Source organism: Haliotis rufescens, unplaced genomic scaffold, assembly GCF_023055435.1.
Source record: "Haliotis rufescens isolate VD_foot unplaced genomic scaffold, xgHalRufe1.0.p SCAF_1, whole genome shotgun sequence".
Classification (NCBI taxonomy): domain Eukaryota; kingdom Metazoa; phylum Mollusca; class Gastropoda; order Lepetellida; family Haliotidae; genus Haliotis; species Haliotis rufescens.
In genome coordinates this window covers 82,557,416-82,577,905 of record NW_025963779.1, presented here as the reverse complement: position 1 = coordinate 82,577,905, position 20,490 = coordinate 82,557,416, and the positions used below count along the sequence as shown (strand labels likewise).

The 20,490-nt window shown below is 38.0% G+C and overlaps 1 protein-coding gene across 14 annotated transcripts in view; it reads right to left on the bottom strand.

The window, feature by feature from the left end:
* Positions 1–12,752, bottom strand: part of LOC124136909 (unconventional myosin-IXAa-like) — a 117,801-nt gene extending 105,049 nt beyond the window's left edge. For all 14 annotated transcript variants that reach the window (XM_046502961.2, XM_046502953.2, XM_046502954.2 and 11 more), the window contains exons 1-2: positions 12,513–12,752; positions 2,895–3,892 (exon numbers count right to left, since the gene is read on the bottom strand). In XM_046502961.2, the coding sequence (XP_046358917.1) occupies positions 2,895–3,779 (885 nt within the window). In that variant the 5' untranslated portion in view covers positions 3,780–3,892; positions 12,513–12,752. The remainder of the gene's footprint in view (positions 1–2,894; positions 3,893–12,512) is intronic.
* Positions 12,753–20,490: the final 7,738 nt, after the last annotated feature.

The following is a 20,490-nucleotide window of genomic DNA, read 5'->3' as shown; positions in this document are numbered from 1 at the left end:
ACTCCCTAAGTCATCCGAGAGGAGCCAATATTTCAAATACTTAAAGAGTTAAGTGAGTGAGTGAGTATTGTTTTACGCCGCTTTTAGCAATATTCCAGCAATATCTCAGCGAGGGACACCAGAAATGGGCTTCACACATTGTACCCATGTCAGGAATCGAACCCGGGTCTTCGGCGTGACGAGCGAACGCTTTAACCACCAGGCTACCCGACCGCCCCTAAAGAGTAAAGAAATCAAAGGTACTTAAAGATTGAGGCTGCTGTAATCCTCGACCAACACCATACCCCTCCGACATCTGACTTTGGCAGAAAAGTGTTATTAACCCAAAACAAAAATATATTGGCCCTAAGCACTTTTGGCCCTGACGACTGCATGTCTGTATTCAGCTGTCCTGTGTGCTCCAGGAGAACACATGGTTTCACATGATAGACTGTGGACATGAATCATCACACCTAGTAGGCTAGGTGTTTGTAGCACTGTTAATGAGACAGCCGGGATCAACACGGACATTCCTGGACACAAACAAACACTCAGGCTCCAGTAGGTACACTTACATTAATTCCTCAACAAACTCTGACCACAGATTAACTGATGGGAAACAACCGGTGCCAGAATCACTACTGTTCCTGGGCTCAAGGACACATCTGGTCAAAGACTGATAGATTGGTGAAAATGGGCAACATCACGTGTGTGATATTTCTGGTGTTTACTGCAGGTACACTCGCAGCAAGTCGTCAACACTGACCAAAGGGTCAACAATTAATGAAACAGAAGTGTTGCTACTGTTTGGCATCGGTAGGGTTCTCACACATGGCAATGATGAAGTCAAAGACTCACAAATCTATCAAACAGAGGTTGGGGGTCTGAATCAGGTTTAAATGGGGATGTATTCGGTTATCACTCTTTTCATGTGCATAGAACTCTCATTCAAATATTGAGGGGGACCTGTGTGTCATGCTTCATTTGATGTCAAGGAATTGTATAAATGATATATCAAATTATTCCACATGCTAAATAACCATATAGCCTATTAGAGGCGACGATATTAATGTCAAACTGAAGAATATAAACCACTGAATATTGTATTTCTTACCCGAATACAACTGTCGGCCATATGTAATATGCAATTCATAGTTTTTATATATATTGTTATTCAAACAGCTATCCATTTTGACATACCACAATACTCACAGGATCCGTAATGCAAATTGTTTGGTCAATTTATGTTGAATCCGGTAAAACCTTGATTTAAGAACAGTGGAAATGACTTAAACTGAGTTGGAACTAGTACTAACAACAGATATAACGAATTCAAAGGGACCACTAATTTTAGTTTGTTATAACTAAAGTTTGTTATAAGCATAAATACAGTATGTATACAGCAAACGGACAGGACCAAAAACAGTTTGATTTATCCTTCAGTTCGTTTTATACATAGTTTACTGTATCTTATCATAATCTCTACACAGACAAGCACTGATGACAGCAGAACACACTATGTCGAGCTTCCCACATGAGGATGGTTTGGTGCTTGCTAGGAGTGTCCTAGATATAGCAAGATGTTTCCAGCAAGAAATGTAGCAGATTTAATGACAATCAAAAATTCCACATTACTGAGCAGTCAGCAGTCTTCGCCATATTAACGGGTGTTAAACGTAGGAGCAGATGAAGGATTGGTGTGGACAAAACGGGAAATGATGCCAAATTGTATTTTAAAACTTGTGCGTGCATTGTATCCAAATCCACTGAACAAAAAAACATTCGACATATGCAGGTCTAATGATCAAACTCAGTTTTGGGTGTGAAAATTATGTGAATGAAAAGAAAATCCGAAACTAAAACTGTCTTGGAATACGTGTATTGGATTTTTCGTTTATCTAAGTATAATATGTCACATATATCAACATATATAACAATGAACATAACCAACTGATAAATAAGTAACGAAACCAAACTAGATGTTTTGACCTACATCAGGCCTATCTAGGTAATATTGTTGTCAAGGTAAGAAACATTGGCACAACTTCTGGTGTTAAATTTACCCAAACTGTTGTGCTTCTGTTCTCCCGTAAATATACACACCACAATACAATTTGACCACAATGCATCGAATGTGTCTCATGTACACATGACCATGTGCGTTGCTGTTTGAGTGAGTGAGTGAGTGAGTGAGTGAGTGAGTGAGTGAGTGAGTGAGTGAGTGAGTGAGTGAGTGAGTGAGTGAGTGAGTGAGTGAGTGAGTGAGTGAGTGAGTGAGTGAGTATGGTTTAACACCGCATTTAGCAATATTCTAGCAATGTCACGACGGGGGACTCCAGAAATGGGCTCTACACTTTGTACCCATGTAGGGAATCGAACCCGGGCCTTCAGCATGACGTGCAAATGCTTTTACCACTAGGCTACCCCACCCCTAAATAAGCTCTGCCCACGGGGATTGATGCAGACGTTCTAAGACGATCGTTTCGATTTCTTCAAGTCTAATGATAAAACTACAAATAATGTATTGACTTAGCCTTAAATCTTGATATTGAGCCACTTGTGGTATCCAAGGTTTGTCATTCAAGTTGATACCAAGCTTGATGGTCTTGGGTGATCTTGTTTATGCACGGTTATCAAAAAGCTTCTCTTGATACCCAGTTTTGTTTACATTGTCAGTCAGTGTTCGAAACTGTAACACGGCCACCTTGCAGGCTATTTATAATCAGGGTAGGGCTTTTAAGTCTGTAATTCTTAACATTAGACATGTATGGGTTATGACAAGGACCTCTTGATTTTACAAATGTTACATAATTACCAAAATCTACTAAAATAATGAAACATGATGTCAAATGAATGGTGGACAGGCTATAAATGTTTTACACACACTGTGGCACCTCTCAATGTTAAGTACCCACCTCCAGTACTGGCCCTGCCCCAAGGATGGTCTGCTCCACCCCACTTCCATGTAGCCCCTTGTGGCTGAGGGCTGTCAGGTGATGAAGCAACAGGTTGGTACTCTCCGTCTTCCCTGAACCCGACTCTCCAGATATCACTATACACTGGTTCTGCTTAGTCCTCAACATGGTGGAATATGCTGCATCTGCTATTGCAAAAATGTGTGGCGGTAATTCCCCTAGCCACTTATTCTGATACATTTTCACATATTTGGGATTATATATAGGGAAGAACTTGAAAGGATTCACAGCTATAAGGATTGATCCTACATAGGTATAGATGTTGGCATTCTCAAATCGAGCTTTTATATTTTCCAATAATGTTTTCTCGTTCAGATCTGGCAGATTGCACAAATCTGTGTATTCCTTATTGCTTGTTGGCTGTTTCAGAAAGGAACTCAAGAATGAGTCTACTACACTGGCATCTTTGCACTCAACCCATCCGGAAACCTTTTGGGTTTCGGGATCTGCCTTTCTGATGTAGAATCGGTATCCTGTGTAAAGACCTTGACCTCTATCAATTTCAGCATTGATGACCTTCGGCCAAAGAAGCTGTACTCGAACCGGGTTATCCATTGGGTCCAGTCTTCTTTCCTTACACAACTGACCTCCAGATGAAAACACTTCAGCAAGTTCGTAATTGTGGGGGTTGTTCCCCAACTTCAACTTGCGAACGGCAACTTTGACAACATCACACGCAGGAGTGCCTTTTTCCGCTTCTACACTGACAAACTCGGTCTCTTGGCTCAGAGAACCTGTGTAAATTCTGACCATAAAAGTTTCCATGCTACTAAGCTGGCGCAGAATTTGAACCCTTGAAGGACAGATGTCATAGTTGGTGGCCATCGTTACTTCACGGAGCTGAACATGCTGTAATACACTGCTGGCAATGGCCCACACACACAGCCCTCTATATAGGGTAAGGTCATGATACACCCCTTGCTACATCTTAGTTACATCTGAAACAGAAAAAGACACATTACATAAACAAATATAAAAGAAATGACTTAAGCTAAATCAGTAACTACATGAAATTTTATGTTTTGTTTGTTTGCTTTTTAATGGCAAACTGCAATTATTCCAGCTACTTGAAAAGTCTTTAAATCATCAAGTCTTGACCAGACAATCCTGTGACTGACATGATGAGCATCGATCTACGGAATTGGAACACTGAATGCATGAACTATGTCAGCAAGCCTGACCACCCGATCGTGTTAGTCGCCTTACGACAAGCAGGGTTGAAGTTTTCCCAGGTGGCCATGCTAATAAACAGTTTGTATTGTAATTTTGGCTGCTACAATACGTATTAATACTATTGTGCAATCAGATTACCATTTCATTTCATGATAGGTGGTAAATATATAATGTCAATGCAAGAGAATAACCAGTCTACATTATACACCAAATAGTTTCCAATAAGCGTTACGGGCAAAATAGCTGTGAAAATTACATAGACTACTGAAAATCAGTGACACCAGGTGTTAGCGAAAAGGGTAAGCATGTCCTGCCCTATCGATATCACCTACCATTCCCCAATTGCAGAGAAAAGTAATTATTTATGTAAGGTAATGCTAGACAGAGTATTTTAAATTATATTGAGGGAAACAAAGAAGGGAACACATGAAAATACAAGTGCTCCTTTATTGTTTTCCAGGTTTTGTTCCCAAGCTATGGATGTCACTATGGGTAAAAATCTGGGGAAAAATAAAGGGACACTCCAATGAAATGGTGTTCCCTTATTTGTTTCCCTCAGTATATATTGGTTTGGTATGGTTTCATTACAAACTAACATATTTATCACTTTTTGAAAATCGATAAGATGTGAAAATATGAATCAATTCATGGGCAGGCATATAGTGCACTGTATCGTCAGGATAAATATTCAACATATCAATGAATCTTGACATCCCTCTCAACACACCTACTCCATGACCACCTACCTAAAACCTGTGGACTTTCAGTTTTCTCCCTTCAAAGACATACAGTAACATTTCCAGTAATTGTACGAAAAACACTGGGCCAAAATCAGTTGTAAAAAGTGGGATTGACAAATGATGTTAAAGCCAGTCATCTGAATGGGTAATTCGTAGATACTAACAATCACCCTTCTACAAAATATGAATCATGTGTTAATGTTGAGACATCTAGGTCACCTGTAACTAAACGTTATCCTGGGTACTGAACATAAACAGAATTATTTTCCAGAAAGGAATTAACTTCCTAGATGAAGCATATATATCATCCTGCTTATCTGTCAGGATGCCACCACCCAACAAGGAAGTTAATTCACAGCAGAATCACTTCTGTACTGTTACAGAAACTGGGACATTTACACATTGCAACGCAGAACACAAACAGTAAAGAAACTACAATAAACACAACCTACCAGTAGTAACTATTGTCTGGAAATATACAGTTCTGTTAAACTGATTATTGATTAAATAAAATTACAAGACAATTGATGATAGAGCTAAAGATTGATCGAAATGTCTACATAATACATTGCAATGGCTCGATGAAAATATACTACTCGAAAGAAGTTAAAATACCACCAGTTATTTCACACAACTAGACTTAATCTGTCACGTCATAACAGATTACTAAATAGTCATATGAAAAAATTGGATGTTCTTTAACTTCTTTTGAGCAGTATACATGCATAGGAAGTAAAACTATCAACATTGAAACCATGTTTGGATATTGATAGCTCCTCCAGTTCTTATCAATGAAATGAAAAAATACTATTTTTTTTTGGCTTTTTATATAAAATAAACCTTGTCTGAAGAGACCTGTCCGTGTCAGTATCCATTTCACATCATCCTACATCACAAACAGTTCAACAGTCGGTTAACTCTCCAACACCCAGGACTAAGCAATACAATCTCCAACTGCTGTAATTGTTGAACTGCTTGTCCTCACCTCACACAGTTATCAGCAACACTGATAACATAAGGAAGTATGTTATCAATGAATATCATGTTCATAGATAAGTCATACAACAGGCCTTCTATCTCTGTCAGTGTATACATACCAACACTACTTGGTAGAGATACAACGCACACTGCCTCCCAAGACAACAAAATGTGTCCTGCTTGTTTTACGGTCTGTAAATAATAAGTCTTGACCAGACAATCCAGTGATTGACATGCATGAACCAAATTGGTGAGTCCGTTGCGGACCATGCGATCCCATTAGTCGTCTCTTATGACAAGCATAGTCGCCTTGTACGGCAAACATGGGTTGCTCAAGACCTATTCTACCGCAGATCTTCACGGGTCTCAATATAAGACAGAGCACAAGATAAAGTGAGGTGAAATTTGGTTTAACATCACGTCCAAGATTATTGCACTTATATAGCGATGTGCATGCACGTATTTGTGTGGCAGCTTGTACTAGTCCGGACTGATGCCGATGCTAGCTCACTGAGATACCATGCCAGTTTGACATGAATACCCCATTCAGACACAGTATACTCCGAGCCGACCAGTCCTTGTTTTCACCCCTTAATGCCAAGCGCCAGACAAAGTAACAACAAGTACTATCTTTTAACGTCTTTTGGTATGACGCGGCCGGGGATCGAACCCCGGACCTCCTGCTTTCCGGGCGGACGCTCTACCACTAGGCCACGGGGGTGGTTCACAGAGAACAAGAACTGTTAGGCACTTGTATATTGTTTGTTTGAAGCAACGTCTTAAGTATCCTTCTTGTACCCATCATGTCCATACTTTGATATCATGCCTGTACATAGTCAGGCAAGTAATAAAAAAATATTGTTTTTTAGCATAGAAACCGATCCAGGGATTTGCCTTTCTATTTCTATCACAAGGTTAATTTCTTTTCCATACTACACCCAAACTAGTTGGAAACTAGGACTCTCACTAACAACCACCTCACTTCACACACCTCCCCTCCAAGCTCAAGCCTTGGTAAGTCCCCAGCTGTTGTGATGATAGCACACATACACAAAGTACATCATGTTCGTGTTAAAACAACCATCACTGACCTCTACCCTGGCCTTTTAACCCTGACATCAATTAGTCACAATCTGTGTAATACCCCCATCCAACCCAACAACCCATGTACTACATCCTCGATCCACTAATTAAATCATACACAAAGTTCAAAGGCATCTACTACTTCAATAGGCTTGGTGCGGAGGAGGAAACTGTCTCCTTTAACACTTCACTAAACAGGGTAATTGGGCTGCATATTGTGTCTTGATGTTTATTTCTCCAACTTTTATTTCAGACTTCCAAAACACATGCTACCCGTCAGTTTTGTTTAAATCATATCTGGGATCATACAATAGATGTGCAGGTTTACACAGGTCGTATTGAGGGAATAGTCAAGCAGCGTTACAAATTGGCACTAGTCCTGTAGTCCTTGCCAAACTGCCCAGTAGTAAAGGTTTCATAAAGAGCAGTAACAATTTGCTAGTTTTAAGGGCTTTGCTACATGTTATCATTATAAGGACTAATGGACTAAAGATGTTAGTTTCTACCACTGATAGTGAAGTGTTAAACAACAAACAACACCAACAGTAGTCCATGTATTAAGTGGCCTGTTATTATGCATAACTCCCAAGTTCTCGCATGTACCGTAGATCAGACTTTTTGAAAACTTGGTATACAAATCCAACAACTCGAAAAAATTGAAACATGAAATATGAGAAAATAAAAAAATAAAATGGTTTTTTTATTCAGTCAATCAGAAATAAGTAAAATGTTAAATAAAAACGTATTCACTGTCGCTACCAATACAGATAAATGATATAAATCACCATAATTCAAACTTGTTATACATGTATCTTAAAAACTTCATAACAAAAAATAACAAATTTCTATTCCTCCCACCCCATCTCTTACTCGTGTTGAAGTTGTTTGGGTTGGCAAGTTCACTGGAACTGTCTAAAGCAGTATTTGACATTTACATTTATTGGTGGTTCCAACTGCAGGGGAACTGTTCTCTTCATAAGAGGTTTGCAGTGGTCAGAGATTGCACACAAAACATGTGATCAATTATTATTTTAAAAATAAAAGTTCCCTTCATTTTGCATGATGTTTTTAGAATATTTTTTTAATTTCCTGAACAATTATCACGATCAAACATGTCAAGCATGGAACAATAAGGCAAACAACCGAAATATTCACAAAATAATTATTTTTATTGTATTTTCTCATAATGAATACGGACTGGGGTCTGTCAAATCCGTAAATCCAAGACCCGTGAAGATTCCGGGGTAGAATAGGTCTTCAGCAACCCATGCTTGCCGTAAAAGGTGACTATGCTTGTCATAAAAGGCGACTAACGGGATCGGGTGGTCAGGCTCGCTGACTTGGTTGATGCATGTCATCGATCCCAAATGCGTGGATTGATGCTCATGACATCCATCACTGGATTTTCTGGTCCAGACTCGATTATTTACAGACCGCCATCATATAGCTGGAATATTGCTGAGTGCGGCGTTAAACAACAAACAAACCAAAATCCATAAATCCAAAAGGTATCCCCATACATTCAATCTGTATTCCTGGCAAAACCTGTGTCAGTAATAGCCTACGTTCTCAGCAATAGCACAGAGCCTCAAGAATGTTTTAGTTCAATACAGACAAGGAGACACTCCTAGTCCCTTGCTCTTCCTTGCCAACACAAAATATCCTACTGTCATGATCACTGCAAGGTCACAATGCAACCAGTATTGAACGTACTGGAAGGAGTTAAAAAGATCAAATCAGAACCAGGCAAGTTTGATCACAAAAAAAACAAAAACTGACAGTCATGGTTCTTGTTCATGCGGTAACATATTTGCTTCCAGCCCTACATATGTAATTGTGCCACACAGTATAAACACACATGAGGTTAATTATCCTAATTAACCACACCTTTAACCAACATTAACCAAATCTAACCTTTGAAAAAATCATGAAACAAATCAAAAGTTTTTCACACCTCTGCACAAACCACAAACTTTACCGCCCTAAAATGAATCAAAACATTAATTATTTATATTCAGTGTCATCTGAATCATTGCTCAACATGCTTTACAGGAAAAGAACTTTTTTTCTTAAGTTTCTCAACGTGATGTAAGAGTCAGTAGGTCACCAAGTTCTAAAACGTTGAGACTGTTTGATGTTGAATAATATTATCTGTACAAATAGGAAATTGTAGTGCATACTGTTTTGTTTTTGTTTAACTCACCAATATAGTCTGGACCAGACAATCCAGTGATTGACATTGTGAACAACGATCCATGTTGCCATTAATCAATCGAGAAAGAGAGAGACACACACAAACAGAATGCAGAGAGACAAGCAAAGGTTAATTGTAAAATTACAGTCAGATATTCAAAGTTAATCAATCATCAATATACCTCCTAACTTTGACCTTTGGGGCAGACATCATTAATTCTTAAATGCAACACTTTTACTGTTTATACAGGGACTATACATGAGGTACGAAAACACTATATTTAAGAGGACACACCTTCAAGAGGACAGCATGCATATACTATATGTTTGTTTATACAGTATACGATCCAGACAGCAGTGAGTCAGCGAGAACACGAACCACCATCCCAGATTACCAGCTAAATCAGAATGGGGTGTAGTTATTAATCTCTCCTTGCTAACACCCCAAGAAACAAGCTCCAGTAATATACATGGGCAGGCCAATAATTAAATCAGAGCAGTCACAGTTCTTGTCTTACAAGCCAAAATGCCAAGATGCAGAAGGCCTTGACTACAGCTTTTCAAAGAAGCATTGATGTTGGAAAAATCCAAACAGGTGACACACATCATGAGGATAGGTTTTTAATAAATCACTCAACTTATGATAGGGGTAGGGAGTATCCAGGTGGTGTCTGATAGCTCAGATGTTGTCATACGAATAGTATTTGATATTGCCATGGAACAGAAGCATGTGACAAATTCTTTTCAAATTGATTAAACATAAAAACACACTTTTATATAATAATAAGTTGTTGTAATCATTTTCCATCACAGTATGAAATTTCTCAGTACCCCTAACAAATATTGAGTAGAGTAAACTAAATTTATAACGAACACGCTTATAACGAACTGACGGATATAACAAACTTCTTGGTCCCGTCCATTTGCTGTATACATGCTGTACTTATGCTTATAACGAACAACGTATATAACGAATTACAATTAGTAGTCCCCTTGAGTTTGTTACAACAGTAATTTACTGTAATGTAAATTCTATTCATATTCTACTTCTGTAAAAGTGGGGACAAGTTCATCTGTTAAATAAGGAAGAATTTCAGCCTCATGTTACATTGTAGTCTGTGACTTCTGCCCGAAGACAAAATTCTGTTCAGTCTAGTAAGCTCAGCAAATAATAGTCCATATTATAATACTTAAATCTACTGAAAATAATGCTCAGAGCCAAGTTCGGGCTTGTAGACTCAATAGTTATTAGCACAGACTGAGATTGTACATATGCATTATACAGGGAAGTAGTATTTCATGATGACATGAATGACTGGAAACAGGACATAATTCATAGAAATTACAATGTAGTCAACACACACCTGTGTATTTCACTGTCATTCAAGAATGTTATCTTGCCACTTTTATTACAGTCAAACTAAAACTGAAACCTCAAAAATCAATATTTGACAACTGTAAGAAGGAAGATTTAATACCACATCATATAAAATAAAACACAATTTATTTAACTTAGGTAACATGTTTGTTAAACATAAATTAAGATCATAGAAGTAAATTTCAAAAGCATTCACTGAAACTAAGCATGATAAGTCAGTAGTGTTATCCTTTTTTCAAGATTTAGTATGAAATCCATGGATATAAGAACGTCAAAATATGGAAAACCATAACATTTTACACACAACTTTTAATCCTTGATCATGAACGTGATGAAAAAGGTAATAATTACAATTTCATGAGAATTGGAAATCTACATTGATAATGTAGAGGAAAAAGAATCTTACTGCATATTTTGATAGTGTGTAATCAATGAATGTTATGTGAGGTATATACATGAGTAAACCCTAATTATCATGCCCCAGGCTTACGACCAGGCACGGAAGAAGGAATCAACGAAAACGTCACAGACAGGTACTAATCACCACTGCTATGTGGCTGAACCTTTGACCTTACCTACAGAGTGAGTGAGTGAGTGAGCGAATGGGCTGTTTTTTTACATCAAGGTTATCAATATCTCATATCATTCAGGACACCAATAGGCAGGGTTGGAAATTATTTTATATATTCGCTAGTCGTGTAAACTAATCTTCCTCAGGTTGCTGTCTGCTTGATTGTAAAAGTGGCAGTCAAAAAGGAAAAGTCACTTTCCCTTCCTGAATTTCACAACTATTGGAAACAAGTAGTCAGTTACACCTTCACTTGTCACCTAACACCTCCCTTAGACCCCCTTCACACCCCATGAACAAAACTGTAAGTCAAACAATTAATGAAGTGCAAAAGAACATGATTTCCATTATACAGTAAACTACATTTATAACGAACACGCTTATAGCGAACTGACGGATATAACATACTGTTTTTTGGTCCAAGGCATTTGCTGTAAATATGCTTAGAAGGAACTATGGTTATAACGAACTAAAATTAGTGGTCCCTTTTAATTCATTATAACCGTAGTTTACTGTATAAAGATAGAGACTGCTGAAGTACATTCTAATCTCTTGTAACAACTCAAACATAAAAAGGAGTTTATCAGTCCAATTCTCCCAGAACAAATACCTCATAAACATGATAAAGAATTCTCCTGTCATACTGTCTAATTAACAGCAAGTACTAAAATCACACATAGCATTATTTAGTAGCTAGACCATCTCTCCTGGCCAAGCAGATGAGACAACACTCATTTGCGTTGAGGGGTAAATGTATAGCTCACACCAACATTTAACACCTTCACACCTTTCAGTGATAACATACCTTACAAATAAGCATTGATAGCAAAGCAGGTGTTCTTGGTTAATATTCATCATGTTCATGTGGTATTTTACGAAACGTTGACATAACACCATATATGATTATCACATATTATCATTGATCATAAAATTACCCATGAACCTACGATACATAGGATTCAGGAAATACCTTTCCCAAACCCAACCTAGAAAGGTTTGGCAGATGTGTTGTAAGATGCCTAAATTGTGTAAACAAAATGTTTAAAAAAGAACACGCGATTCAACGAATGATTTCTGATGTAAATTAACGAGCATTCGCTTCGTCGTATTAAGAATACATCCCTGTATTAGCGTCATATGATCCGGTTACAACTATTAGTGATATAACGCGGGGATTTATTCAGTAACACAAATCTTACAGTCTGACAAAGAGTTGAATTGGGGCGCCGCTACTCATGCGGAAGCGAAGAGGGTGTAACAGAAATACGTTGGAGCTTCATGTCACAGCGAGCAGGGTCACTAAATCACACCAAGTTGAATGTGGGACACTAGATTTCAACCAGCATTGCTCCGGTTGAGAAATCAAATACATGACTGCATTAATTGACTCGACTCAAGTCCATGACAGTAAACAAGCAAGTGGTTGATCGGAAATGAGTACTCACGATCCCTGGATATTCCAAGACCCCGCTGCTTCAATTCTGCCGATACTGCCAAACATCCTGCCGTCCACAAATGGGTCTAGATGGCAAGATCTTACATCCTCCTTACTTACTCAGTCGGGTACAGATATACATGGTTCCTACTAGGTCAACTGGTCTCTAAACGTGTGTCTGTAAGCTCCACACGTCTAGCAAACACAAATTACTCATTGCGGGCTCTGTAAATTAGAAGCCCGCAGAGAATGCGACACTTGGCTCTGATTGGTCAAAATTCGACAGGTCTTTCCGACTGAAGCGTCACTTTTCGTGTGTGTATGTGCCGAGTGTTACGTAACTAAATACACACACTGACAACTTCCCAATGCGTCCGTTGATTATTATTTGGAGATATGTCGGTTATTTACTGTGTAGTTTATTCACACACCAATTTCACGCCCGGCAGCGGATCTTTTTCTAATTTAATTTTGCCTAACATATTACAATGAACGATTATTGTATTTTAATTAAAATATTGATTGCTTATGTGATCAAGTTGATAAAAAACACACGAAACAACTGAGAATAATTTGTAGCATATTATCATATATATATACAATAATAAACGCATAAATGATCATAATTTTTATTTGACAATTTGAACTTATTTACCTATGTTACCTGTCCAGTGCGGACACAGGTATGTCCTATCCTGACCGATTAACCTAAAGCATAAATATTAACCTAAAATTAACCTAAAAATAAATATTCACGTATTAGAAATGGTCTGTGAGTGAGCTAGATATTAACTGGAATTTTTTATTTAATTCAGTCAACGTTCTGTTTATTATAAAGTACAATGTGTGAAGCCGTGATATTGCTGCAATATTGCTAAAAGCGGCGTAAAACAATACCCACTCACTCACTCTGTTTATTATCTAATGTTTATGGGGGAGGGTCTTTACCTTTCACCACATCATCCCAATTCACTACGTAGACATGCATACACTCATTACGACAGCCAGTCATATAAAGCTATCTTTTTTAATAATATATTATTACACAATAAAAAGTAAAATCCAAATGGAGCCAAAAACAATGCCACATCATTCTAGACGAGAGTTGGATTATGTTTAAATATTGTTTCAAAGGTGTGGGAGACAGATTAGATAAAGCCATAATAAATATATTATTAGATCTTCTTCCCCGCCCCTCATTACGAAACGCTTCACATCATGTCAGTGTTCCCGAGTACCTATGTACAGTCAATATGAAGAACCTTGCTGCATCGTCTCTATATGATGAAATACACCATTTGTAGTCCTACCAAACGTTTACGCTTCATGTGAACTACACCCACCAACAGATGAATGGAACAGCGTGTTAACAATATATGTAAAATATCACTCCCCTCATATTTAAAAAAAACAAACCGGAAGAAAAGCTAATAATTAAGTTATTATAACCTAATCTTGTTTCGCATGTAAAACGAGTTATTTTTAACAACACGTCTCTAACTTTTAACGTTTCATAAATAGAAGCGAATTAAAATACACACACACACTCACACACACACACACACACACACACACACACACACACACGTATATGCATACATGCTTAAATCAAAGACATATTGTATATATACGTCCGTGCTTAAATGTATATAACTGTCTCATATATCACGGTATAGCAGGGGTGTATGTAACACCTCGATCAGTTCGTCATCCCGACTGGGAGATAAGCACTCCAAACGGAAGAGACAATCACCCCGGAAGTAAGTCTAGCTGAGCGAGTAACAGTGGGCGAGGTTAATAGTGCTCACTTAGGCTTGCCCCGGGATACTGGTATTGTGGTCTTGAAAAGCGCTAATCTCCCGAGAATAATCATTATAGATAACCATCATAAAGGCGTGTGATAAGAAAGAGTTATATATATACCGTGCGTTATAATGAGGATGCAGTCTGTGGGAAATTTTGCCCGTTTTAACTTAGTGTTTTCTCGAGTTAAATTTAGATACGAAAATACAGGATATTTCATAATGCTCACCGAATCAAATGTGCAGTCAACCTTTTTCAATTTTAACAAGCGAAACCAGAGAAAAAGTTATCAATATTCTCGATAAATTATACTATGTTCAACATGCAACTAGATGTTTTCCCTTTTCATCGTGAATGGTCACATGCTAGACTTTTATTAGACCCAGAAAGAGTGTTATCTTATTTAAAAATATATATCTACAATTAAAATCCAAATGAAGCCCAGAAAATGCTTAATTTCAGAGCTGGGGCTGAGACTCTCCAAATGATTCCAGGCTTGAGCATGGGTCATCTTTTACTGTATCTTGGGTCTGTGAGACAGACCTGCAGTTACATGCAGTGTGGGGTACATGTCGTGACTCCCACACTGAACAGATGAGGTTGTGATGATACCGCGCTGAGACGAGGAGTCAACGATAGCGCCCGCTGAGCTCACGAATAAATGACACCATTTAGCTGCGTAGTCAGGTTTCATTTCCCTGTTAGACCGTCGGTATCTATATCACCATCTGTTTTACCCATTCAGAAACAGTTCAACATGCTACTGCAGGCGAAATCACTGCATTACTATTACACGCCTCGTGCGTACGTACAAGCGTACATGCATGTGTATATATATGTGCACACGTGTGTGATAGGGATATGTGAGGGGGTGGGGGTTGGGTGGTGTGTGTGTGTGTGTGGGGGGGGGGGGGGTTAGCCAGAAAGATGTGGAGATTGTTGGATACAGCAACAGATGGATGGATACAGTGGTAAACGTGTGAATGACAACATGATCCCAGGGAGACAGAGGTGGTGAATGAAGGATGGATTGATAAACAGTTTTGTAAGGAGATCACCAGATAGATAAAACATGGATACTGGATAAATATATGACTCATGATATAAAGTGTTAAAAATGTTGACAGTTTTAGCAATGATAGAACTCAACGCAACGATCTCTTCACAATAGTGTTTAATTGGCACTGCGTTTTCAGACGACATTGGTTACAGTAAAGATGTCTACTGGTGGATTGATTCAGACATACATGTGTCCGTTGATGCATTAGAAGTAAACTAGTAGCGTGCATGTATTGATATGTGTTTGGTGGACAGATACTAGATGCACTGGTGGACGCTAGGTTGGTAAAAAAAATGTACTAGATTGATGTATAAATGAAAAGGTGTATACTAGATTTGTGTATAAATGAACAGGTGGATACTACAATGATGTATAAATGAACTGGTGGATACTAGATTGATGTATAAATGAACAGGTGTATACTAGATTGATGTATAAATGAACAGGTGTATACTTGATTGGTGTATAAATGAACTAGTGGATACTAGATTGATGTTTAAATGAACAGGTGGTTACTTAATTTGTGTATAAATGAACTGGTGGATACTAGATTGATGTATACATGAACAGGTGGTTACTTAATTTGTGTATAAATGAACTGGTGGATACTAGATTGATGTATAAATGAACAGGTGGTTACTTAATTTGTGTATAAATGAACTGGTGGATACTAGATTGATGTATAAATGAACAGGTGGATACTAGATTGATGTATAAATGAACTAGTGGATACTATATTGGTGTATAAATGAACTAGTGGATACTAGATTGATGTTTAAATGAACAGGTGTATACTAGATTTGGTAGGTTGGTAAAAAAATGTACTTGATTGATGTATAAATGAAAAGGTGTATACTAGATTTGTGTATAAGTGAACAGGTGGATACTACAATGATGTATAAATGAACTGGTGGATACTAGATTGATGTATAAATGAACAGGTGGATACTTGATTGGTGTATAAATGAACAGGTGTATACTAGATTGATGTTTAAATGAACAGGTGTATACTAGATTTGGTAGGTTGGTAAAAAAATGTACTAGATTGATGTATAAATGAAAAGGTGTATACTAGATTTGTGTATAAGTGAACAGGTGGATACTACAATGATGTATAAATGAATTGGTGGATACTAGATTGATGTATAAATGAACAGGTGGATACTTGATTGGTGTATAAATGAACTGGTGGATACTAGATTGATGTATAAATGAACACGTGGATACTAGATTGACGAATAAATGAACACGTGGATACTAGATTGATGTATAAATGAACTAGTGGATACTAGATTGGTGTATAAATGAACTAGTGGATACTAGATTGATGTCTAAATGAGCAGGTGGATACAAGATTGATGTATATAATTAAACAGGTGGATACTAGATTGATGTATACATGTACTGGTTGATACTAGATTGATGTCATCAGTACCTTCTTAATAAAAACGACAACAGCATTTCCACAATCATAAGAAATACTAGAAGAAAAAGCAGAGTTCATTGGACGATTCCGACTGTAGCATAAGCACGTGTTTTTGTATCACTCTCAAATAGTTATGATACAGGTGTTTGCAAACGGTGAGCATATCCTTGCCCACAGTAGGCACTCGTCACAAACACACGCAAGAGCATGTCAATTGTTCACTGGGAAAAAAACCGGAAACATACGGTGCAAGTCAAAATAGGGAATTGCGTCAGACGTCATTGTTGTCACGGATGCGTCCAATTTGGAAATGTCCCCCACATGTCTACCATAAAACGTTTGTAAAGCTTGATGCGTAGATTGTTATTACCCTCATCAAACAACTCTTGAGCTCTTTGGAATCTTAGTAGAAAAAGCCTCCTAGATTGTACCTCACAAGCTGTTAAATGTATACACGGGCTGGATCTGCTGGAATCTTGCTGGTCATTAAGGGAAACTTGACTATTATAAAGTATGAAGTCATCCCTATTTTCATACAGTCTTGTTGAGAGGGGTTTTTTTGTCACTCTGAAACTTTATGCATGGACATTTGAAACAGATGAGGCCGTTTTACTGGTCTCTTTAATATCTAGTTCTGGTGGGTAAACCAGTGAAAGGGAATTGGCTATTTGACCATCAATGAACGACATCAGATCAACGATATATTTGAAGCTTTAGTTAAACTTTTTGGCCAGATTTCCTTGTTTTGATTTCACCAATCCGAGTAGAAATTCAGACTCATATATCAGTACGTTAAGTAACAAATGCCCCATGGATCAAGGAATGAGGTTATTCCTTGTCATGTGGGATAGGAGTGTACAAAGTTAAAAAAAAATGGTTCTTTTCTGACACTGCAGAAATAAAAAACAAACAAATCCTTGCGTTTTTGAGTTTGAGAACCAACCTGCTATTTTAATTCAACTTTTCTAAAATACTTTCTGTGAATATAAAGAAAGTCCTTCCTTGATTGTATTAGGGGACAATGTTTTGGTGGTACACTATCTCTCTCGTTGTGTTGTGTTTTGCAGTCTAGTACCAAATAGTAATTGGCAGGTCGTCAGGTTTTAGATTCAAGTAAAAAGTTCTCACTCAGTTATATGCTTACGTATAATAGTTTTGTTAATTGAGGTCTTGTCAATAGAACAATTTTTCCCTGTAGGGAAGGCAGACTTTAGATGACAGCTGTCTGGGACAGAATGGGTTTATTACAATTCAGTTTTTGCGTACTAATAAAGGCATGACGTACTGACTTAACCCACTTTGAAATACCTTCAACAGGTTTCTCTCCTCTTTTAGCCTATCTTTTGGAATATGTCTCGACAACATCCATAATAATTTGAAGTTGCGATCCCAATTGGTAGGAGGCTGTTCACGATATTTTCGTCCGTTTTGAATAACTGACGAAGGTTGTTATCATGAACAATAGAGTAGTCATCTGTGATTATATATTCAACAGGTTGGTAGCAGAGCCTTAGCAGCCACGTTGTGGAATTTACACCACAAGCTGCCAAGTCCACGTTCTGCACAACTTTCCTATAATTGAACAGCTTGGAGGAAATGGTGTTGGTATAGGAAAATGAAACTGTTGGTGTTTCTTGAAACTTGAAATATTGTCGGATATTCAGGGAAAATTTCTTTTTGTCTGAAAATGTTATTTAAGTTTAAAGAATCAATTCCCTTGTTTGAAAATTTCAAATTCAGGAACATGCGGTCTTTTTCTACATTTGTGGAGTCTGTTTCTGGTTTGACCAAACGCTTCAAAACAATATCAAGAACTATATTCTCTAGCCGATACTATGGGTTCTTACCGTCTGTAGACCAATCCATCAGCAAAAGTTCTTTCAACAACACATATTAGAATCTTTTTCTTGCCTTGCTCAGTCTCAATGGTTCCTGGAGCGGCAACATGTCTTCCAAATCAATGGTATTATATGGCCTTCGTCATTTCCTGCGATCATGCCTTAGTCCTTAGGATGCCGGAAACAATACATTGACTTGTTACTTTGTTGGTAAGGAAGACTGCCAATGTCCTTTATTTTGTCATTACGTCCGTAAATTAGCATTGATGTGCATTTCCCTAATATCCTAAGATCCATGCAAAGGATGGAGTGATTTTCAGAATTGAAATGTTGGTAGACACAATTGTAAATATTTCTGTTTATTCCTATCTACGCTGGCTAACTCGTGTCGACACTTCCTGTTGTGTTTCTCTGAAACCATATACACACATATATGGGCGGCCATTCTTGTAAAAAAAATATGTCATTTGAAATAAACCATAGTCAGATGTTACAATAAAGGTCAAATACAAAACAAGTAGACGCCATGTGAAAGAAAGAACAATGTGTACTGAAGAACGTCAGTGCGCACAAAGGACATCAATCTCTAAAGGACAACGTTGGCAATAAAGAACGCCAGGTGGCGCTGAATTTGTTCACATTCCTATTTTCATCGGCTTGTTCCGCTGTATATATAATAAATGTATGCAATGAGCAAAACGACAGCGAGGCATACGTATACGTCATTCCCCGTGTACCCACTGTGTGACGTCATTAACATGTTGCGATTATGTCAAGCATTTTGTCATCTCCAGCCATATACACACGTCATTTGAACATCCTACAACCATACTCACACATGACATATATACCTCCTATAACCATACTCACACATGACATATATACCTCCTACAACCATACTCACACATGACATATATACCTCCTATAACTATACTCACACATGACATATATACCTCCTACAACCATACTCACACATGACATATATACCCCTATAACCATACTCACACATGGCATCTGTACCTCCTACAACCATACTCACACATGACATCTGTACCTCCTACAACCATACTCACACATGACATCTGTACCCCCTATAACCATACTCACACATGACATATATACCTCCTATAACCATACTCACACATGGCATCTGTACCCCCTATAACCATACTCACACATGGCATCTGTACCCCCTATAACCATACTCACACATGGCATCTGTACCTCCTATAACCATACTCACACATGGCATCTGTACCCCCTATAACCATACTCACACATGGCATCTGTACCTCCTACAACCATACTCACACATGACATCTGTACCTCCTACAACCATACTCACACATGACATATATACCTCCTATAACCATACTCACACATGGCATCTGTACCCCCTATAACCATACTCACACATGGCATCTGTACCCCCTATAACCATACTCACACATGGCATCTGTACCCCCTATAACCATACTCACACATGACATATATACCTCCTATAACCATACTCACACATGACATCTGTACCCCCTATAACCATACTCACACATGACATCTGTACCCCCTATAACCATACTCACACATGACATATATACCTCCTATAACCACACTCACACATGACATATATACCTCCTACAACCATACTCACACATGACATCTGTACCCCTAAAACCATACTCACACATGACATCTGTACCCCCTATAACCATACTCACACATGACATATATACCTCCTATAACCATACTCACACATGACATATATACCTCCTACAACCATACTCACACATGACATCTGTACCCCTAAAACCATACTCACACATGACATCTGTACCTCCTATAACCATACTCACACATGACA